At 35.2% G+C, this 8,068-nt stretch overlaps 1 protein-coding gene across 1 annotated transcript in view; it reads right to left on the reverse strand.

Annotated features, from left to right (window-relative positions):
* Nucleotides 1-6,126, reverse strand: part of LOC107090056 (platelet-derived growth factor subunit A-like) — a 15,071-nt gene extending 8,945 nt beyond the window's left edge. Inside the window, exons 1-4 of the mRNA XM_015383216.1 lie at nucleotides 5,740-6,126; nucleotides 5,478-5,574; nucleotides 922-1,029; nucleotides 615-808 (exon numbers count right to left, since the gene is read on the reverse strand). Coding sequence (XP_015238702.1) covers nucleotides 615-808; nucleotides 922-1,029; nucleotides 5,478-5,574; nucleotides 5,740-5,802 — 462 coding nt within the window. The 5' untranslated portion in view covers nucleotides 5,803-6,126. The remainder of the gene's footprint in view (nucleotides 1-614; nucleotides 809-921; nucleotides 1,030-5,477; nucleotides 5,575-5,739) is intronic.
* Nucleotides 6,127-8,068: the final 1,942 nt, after the last annotated feature.

Consider the following 8,068-nt stretch of genomic DNA (forward strand, 5'->3'; position numbering starts at 1 on the left):
AATCTAAACATTTGTGTTCTTCATTAATTTATTTAATGAACCTTTCAATATCTGTTATAAACAGAGATCTACAATAGAGTATTAGTAGCACATATAATTTTTTATAACATGACTAAAATGACTAATAGTATGAGGGAAAAAAATCAGTATTGCAAAAAAAAAAACAAGACCAAAGTCAATATATTTCAGAATAGCTTAATTATTATGAGACAAAACTTCTTGACAATAAAGTCAAGTCATCAGTAGAATAGTTATACCGTCATTTGCAGAACCATTTTAGAGTTCTGGCCTTATTCCATGACTGAATATTAGGGTCAGGCTGCCGGTATTTTCTTTTAAATTAGGTGATAAATTCATAACATTAGGAGAATAAAACCAAAACAATATGACAATGAACTAGTAAATTGCAAAAATAATTGTCAAAATTTTAGAAATATAAAGTATATTATGAGATTACAGTTCCTCTAATAGTGAATAAGTGTCTAACAGCAGATACACCACATCCAAGATAGATGCCATTTATTAAGGGTAGGCTATTTTAGTGCCTAATCCAAGCTGATTGTACATAACAAAAAGAGGACAGAATAAAGAAGATAAATTACTTGACTTTCTACCTTAACAGTACGGTAGTGTTTGCGCACCGCCTGGCATCTCATGTTGTTTGTGTTACAGCAGCCTGTGCAGCGTTTGATTTCCACACAGGGAGGCCAGATGATGAAGTTAGCTGAGGTGGGGTCCACCTCACTCCTGGGTATTTCATATACCATTGTGCGCACTTTGCAGATGGCCGGTACCGCTTCTTCCACCTCTGCAGGGGAAAAGACTTAAAATTATTTCAATCTTTTCTAGTTGAAACACCATTTTGAACATTCTTGAAGAGCAGAATAATTGGGCCCAATAAGGCAGCTGAATGGGTCTCACCGATGCTTCTCTTTTGTCTTGTGTGGGAATGTGTTTTCTTATGAGTTTGACTGATCTGAGAGAAGTCCTTGTGGTAGCTGTGTTTGGTCTCCTCAATCACACCATTCTCTGGAAAAAGACAAAACAGGACACATTGTTTTGTTAGGAGCACCGATCCTTGGCTGAAACACAACTGAAACTCACCTTACTGTCAAATGTCCTTTGATTAAAAACAATCAGCATTCTCTCTGTATTTAAACTGATTCATTTAGGATCCTGAAATATTATTTCAACTGATTTTAAATGTGTTAGAAACTCCAGAACAGATCATATCATTTTTATCCGAGGTTTGATAGAAGATCAACAAGATACTGTATGGGGGGGGGGGGATGGGGGGAACAGAAAGCTTTCAGCTACTTTGAAACACATTCATCAAGTCCTCCTGATCAGAGCAACTGTTTAACTTAGTTATTCTAACTAGGTTATGGTGTTTATATGTGTCAACAGGTTATTGAGTTTTCTCCATGTGAATTTAATCAAAGATAAACAACCTGTCAGTTGCATAAAGAAATGTACAGTAGGGTCACTCAGAGGTCATCAGCTGGGAACCCGCTTTGCTGAGTCAGTTCTTGGAATATTGAGCTATTACAAAAAAGCAACTTCCCTTCTTTAGAAACTTCCAATTAGTTGTAGTCCTACCAATTTCTCATAACTGAATCACTTGATTTCAAGCTTTACTGTTGATTCTCTGTTTACCGCCTAAAGCATTACATCAGAGTGGAGTCGGCCTACCTTTGAAACCATCACATCATACAGTGTACAATAAGTTAAAAGCTTTAGGGTAAAGTTAGAATCACTCTGTTTTTCATGCGGAAGTGACTAAAGGAAGTTGTGCTGCAGCAAATTAAGGGTCATTTTAAACTGTGTAACACTGAATCAAATCTATATGACTGATTATATTGGTTTCATTTTGATTCATTTTTGTATACGGTAATTGTAAATGAAAACAATGTTTTTCTTTTAGCTTATCTGATTTGAAATCTCTATTTGCTGTGAAATTGTGCTACATAGTTAAAATAAAAAGTCTATGTCGTTCTAGGAAGAGTAATAATGGTTCATTAATTTGTCCTTGGAAATCAGAATTTCAACCTTCTAGTTAAGAAATTTCAACTGGATGTAAAATTCATACGCATTATCTTTTATATAGTCAGTCTTACACATAATACATTTCAGTGTTTATTTTTTTTACAATGCTGTTTATTCGGTGGCAGACCGGTGGTAAATCTATGCAACTACATCATTTCACAAAATTCAAAAATTCCTGCAAACTAAAAAGTTAGACTAATGCACTAAAACATATGCAAATAAAGAAATCCAGCAAAGGAGTCAAGATACAATCACAGAAAATAGAGAGCAGCAAAATGGAAAATGCTGCAAACACAATATTACACAAATTATGCTAACACACATAGCGCTTGTCAAGGAAAACAACTTGTGCCACATAATAAAATCTCTCCAGACCACAAGGGGAGGATGATCATCAACTCATATGGGAATAGAACCTTGGTAAAGGCACAACTGAGATGCTAAGAGAGATTAAATGTTTAAAAAGGTTTTAAGGAAATCTCACCTTTTCTTTTATCCCTCCATATGTCATCTGGATGGCTTCCCATTTATGTTTTGTTTTTTTCCATTTCATCTTTAAGAATCTGGTTCATAGTCATTAAGTTACAGTAATGTCTATGCTCTTAGCTCTTAGCCCATATGATTTCCACATAAGCCCCTGTTCGATAATAATAACCAGTATTAGCTACATTAGCAGTGGAAGACTCATCATCCACTGAATTAACAGGCTAGTTTTATCAAGTCCGATGAAACCAAGCTCATTGTTCAAAATCTCAAGGTACAAACAAGGGTGGAATTTCATTACATGGCTTCTCTTGATCATCAACAAATAAATATGTTTTGAGCTGTCTTTCATTCCTGACGCATCTTCAATAGAGTATTGAGAAAAGTAAACATATGCTGCTATGCCTCTTAGACTGGATTATTATTCAAGCTTAGTATTAAAGCAGTTTATTAAAATGTATTAACTGATAATCCAAAATGAGCTCAGTGTTGACAGATATGTCTGCAATTTTTGTCTTGGCTTCTTTTCTCTGACTACATGTTAATCTAAGAATTAACTGATCACTCTCTAACCAGCCTATCCCCAATAAATTACAGCTACTTTGAACAAGAACACTTTGCATACAAGTGCTCTATATAAAGAAGTTGTCTTGGTCTGGTCGTAACTAGAGTTTTCAAATACATGAAGGCCAACAGGCTTTAATGTTCTGGATTCAGCTCCCTGGGTCTGGAATCCATATTTCTTTTACACTCTCAAATATAGACTACAGTCCTTTTACAGTATTCTGTGTTTATACAAATTGTGTTTTTTACAACTTTAAAAAAAAAATAAAAAATTGTTTTTTTTATGCCATTAGCTTTTTCTGCATTTGAACTTTTCACCTTACCAAAACTATTGGTAATGCTAGATCACCAGTCTTTGATGGGAATCATGACACAGTCAAAGATGTGTATTGGGAATTTTAGGTCATGTGGTGAAATAACTTCTGACACTGAGTAAATTCTTAATATATTGTGTAATCACAACTGGTGCAAGAATGGAACCTTGAGGGATGCCTTCAGGACAGTAAAAGTAGCACACTTTGATTCCATTAACATGATAAATATGATTTAATACAAAGAACAGCATTGTTTTTAATTATTAAAAAAAAAAAAAAAAAAAGGTGAGTGGCGGCCTAGTGGTTAGGGCATAGAGTTTGGAATCCTGATGTTGTGAGTCTAAACCCCACTGCCACAGACTGCCAGTCTGGGTCTCTGAGCAAGACCCTTAACCCCACACTGCTCCCTGGTGCCCCAAGATGGCAGCCCACTGCTCCCCAAGGGGATGGGTTAAATGCAGAGATAAATGTCTCCAATGTGAGATCAATAAAGTTCCATTATTATTATAATAATAATAATTATTATTATTATTATGTTCAGAAACATCATGGTCTACATTTTCAAAATAAAAAAGGAACATCCCCAAGGCAGTTTTAAAGTTATATCCGTAAAGAATGTATAGTTTAGATCTTTTTGTTTTTATGGAGCCATTTCTCATTTATTCTAACCGTTTTATGCAGTGTTGCATTTTATTTTTGAGTCTGTGCAAATATTCACATATGCACGCCTGACAGTGTGACACAATGTGCTGGTTGACACAACAAAGTCCACCTCCGACCATCTCCCTCTCTCCATCTGCATGGTTCTCCTCTTGTGGCCTGACATGCAGGAATTTCAGCATGAATTATACATAGCAACGCAGCAGCCTTGCAGCGAGCCCTCCTCTCAAGCTAATAATGGGCAGCATGACAACAGTATAATGAAGTGAGCCACTTGACCCCCACTGAGCCTGGGGAACTGTCACACTCTAAATTTGCATCTCAATGATGCCAGGATTAATGGTGGCACCGGTCTGCACCAAAAGACATTTTAGTAATAATAAAAAGGAGTTGTCTACATTTCACAAAAAAAAAACTCCAAACTATCTAAGATGCACAAAATTTCAAAGCACTGCAAAGGCCATTTTATGTTGTAGGGTTTTCTTTTCTTTTTTCTCATCTTATTAATTTAACTAACAGTCTCTACTCCACAACTTGAAAATAAAAAAACCTCTTCAGCATCATGGACTGTGTTTTTGTTTTAAATCATTGTTTTAAACCTTGTTAATAACCGGTTAGATCAAATGTAGTCCAAGGCTGGAGCCTTGTGGGGCTCCTATAGTGTCAAAAAAGAAAGATGTGATTTAAAAAGACAAAATCTATTATTTTCTTTTATTTAAGCTATAGTGGAGGAAAAAACTGTTATATTTTTACGCTATTAAATAGATGTTCTATGGTTAAAAGGTGAAAACAAGTATGAACATGTTTAATGTAATTAATCTTTACTATCCAGAAAAATTTATTTGTTACAAAATTTTCACATTCAAATATTTCAAATTTAATAGAGTTATTTTAGAGTGCATTTTTCTACATAATATTTAGTATGAATAATGGCCACAAGTCATTTTAACCCTTGATGGTGAGTCAAAACTTTAACCCAACCTTTTCGTCTTAAATCAACCCAAGGCTGAATTGCTTTTTATCATATCCCAAACTAATTAACAAATTAAATTATGCCTTTATTAAATTGTGCAGTTGCAGCATCTATTTATAATCTAAATATTGGTCAGATATGTTGGTGACTTTGGTTCCAGTACAGAACTTGTTCCTTTTTTCCTACTAAGTAGTTGACATAAGCTAGAGCCAGCCATCTTTAACATCTACACAGCAAGGATCTGTTATAAAATTAACATCCAGAGGCTATTTCTCCTTTAAGTTTTATTAAAATTTTCTTTTAACACACTTCATTTGTTTTAACAGAATAAAATCAATCATTTATTCAGTTTTGTAGCTGCACACAAAAAGGTAGCTGAGTACATATAGGGTTTATTTTGCAGTGAACTATTGAGATGGTGCAATCAAGTGCTTTACCTACGGAGTCTATCTGTAGCAGCCGCTGGAGGTCGCTGATGGTGCGGAACTCGCTGCGAGAGAGTCGCTCCAGCAGCTCTTGAGGGACAGGAGGCTCCTGCACACATACAGTTTTTCACAACTTAATTTAAATTCGCAGGACGCAAGAGAAAATATTCACCAAACAAGCATCATACAGTCTTAAAAGGTGTGAATTCAGGAACTGTAACATGAAGATGAGTTTGGATTTTATTCAAACATTTGTTTTTTAATGAAGCCTAACCTCAGCAGTGGTGCGTAAAAGGCAGAAATAGCCGAGCAGGAGGTGATAGACTGCGGCTTTCATCTCCTCTTAGATCCGCTGCATGAGCTGGATGAGGAGCCGGACTGTCGCTCCCTGATCCTCACAGCTTTCAATCATCCCTCGAAAGAATAGACCGCCTTCAAAACGTTTGTTAAGGAAATTTAGTGTTCAGAAAATATAAAGGGTCCTAAATGAAAATAAACGGCAAGTGTGGTCCTGGGGCAGTCACCTTGGGTGACAAAAGTGGTACTTTTCCAAGCAAGAGACTCCCAGGAAAAAAAAAAAAAAAAAAGTTCTGATAAAAGTAAAAAAATGAAATAAAATAAAAGTCCTCTTTCATCAAGGTATTTTTACGCGCCTCCAGGAATCCCGAATCAACACAATTGTTCCACCTGCATTGTTTTATTATTTCAGCATTTTCATAGAAAGTGCAGCCAAACTGGAATACTTTCACACTATTCTAGTTAAATCTGGTTAGACTTGGCAGCCAAAGTTAAATAAGGAAAGTATATGTCCATAATTCCACAGTGCGCCTTAGAGGAGTGTGCAGTGAGCTCTGACCGTGGCTGTGATCTCCGGGGTAAATGAAACTGGGATGCTTCAGTCAAACAACATAAAGTATCTCTGCGCGCCCCGTGTCGTGAGCGCGCTTTGCGCAACTTGTGGTGCGTACTAGATTTACAGTAAATGTGTGTATGAATACCATTTATATAAATGCCACAAATGCATTTATATGAATTAAGCATTAATAAATAAATAGTAAAAAAAAAATTAAATGCAACTTTTTGATTCGATTTTGCTTACACTTTATGCAGGGGCGGAGCTAGATGGGGGGCCAAGGGTGGCCATGGCCACCTTTAGCCACTCATTGGCCACCCCTAACATATTTTTCCCTCAAATACAGATGGTGGCAGCAGTGATAAGTTGAATATTTAAAACATTTTAGTTTTTCATGTATTAACAATTACTTGACAACAAAAACACTGTGTTTAATTATGCACATCAGTATACTAACATTAAAGATGATAAGTACAGAATTAATGCTCTTTTCAGAACTAGATTTTGTGTTATATGTAATAAAGGGAAAAGTATGTGTCTTTGCAGGTCATCTAAGAGTCATCAGTAAAATTATTGATGAATAACTATTTTAATAAAATGTATTAACAAATTAATTTATGTAGATATTAGTACTTGTAAATATCAATTTTATGGTGAATTATTCTTGATAAAAGTAGGTGAGTAATGATAATGAAAAAGATGCTTGCCCCAGAACTCAAACCTAAAAGAATTGTATCCACTATACCTTTTATCTAGAAAGCACAGATGTTTCAATATGTATGCATCTATGTGTCAGCAAAGGTTGTAGGAAAGTATAGTTTGTCTTTATTTAGAAAATATGGATGTTGTGCCCATTTCCTGTTGTAGATTGACCCTGAGGTTCTGGTGCCTATCCACTTTCTGCCACCCCCTTAGTGTACATTGGTTATTGCCTGGCCACCCTTATAAAAATGTTCTGGCTACGCCTCTGATTTTATGACCTTGGATGATTTATAGTTTGAAAAAATTGATATTGAGGATGATATATTTCTTGAGGTGCTCTCATTCAGAATCTGAATGAAGGAAACTCTTGCAGCTCAGGGTTGCGACTAGGAAGCAGTTGTTTTTATCGCACCTCTCTAGAGCTTCTCTATTGTTAAGCTGCAATTACCCAATTTAGACAGTGTTTTGTCTAATGGCAAACTTAAATACATTAGAAAATAATCTTAAAGGAAGTAATATTGATAATTTCATTTAAATGAATATGCCTCAAATTTGGCAGAAAAATAAAACAGTAATATGTGGTTTATTGAACATATAATCTCTTTCTCAAAGAGTTTGATTATTATTAATTCAGTGTTTATTATTTTGATGAAAATTATTGACAGTAACAGGACAGCAGGAAGAGACTTATGCTAAATGAATAAACTCCTGGTTATTTAAATTGTCATATGCCCAATACCTCTGGGGAGGGGTAGCACCTATCTTTCATTCTGATTAAACGATTATTCCAAAACCAATTTAGTAATAATAACTCCTGAACATTTAACACTTAGTTCAGCTCATTGAAATTGTAAACCACCACAACCACTGTTGTTTGTAATTTGTATCATCCACCAAGCCTCTACTTTCAATTTTTAGACAATTTTTTTTTTAGATTTGCTGATTTTGTGTTAAATACTGACTATGTCATTGCAGATGGGGATTTTAACATTTTTACAGAATACAGTACATTGAAAGTTACAGCTTAAATGCAGCGTTTAATGCTATG

This window comes from Cyprinodon variegatus, unplaced genomic scaffold (assembly GCF_000732505.1).
Source record: "Cyprinodon variegatus isolate N-32 unplaced genomic scaffold, C_variegatus-1.0 Scaffold278, whole genome shotgun sequence".
NCBI lineage: Eukaryota > Metazoa > Chordata > Actinopteri > Cyprinodontiformes > Cyprinodontidae > Cyprinodon > Cyprinodon variegatus.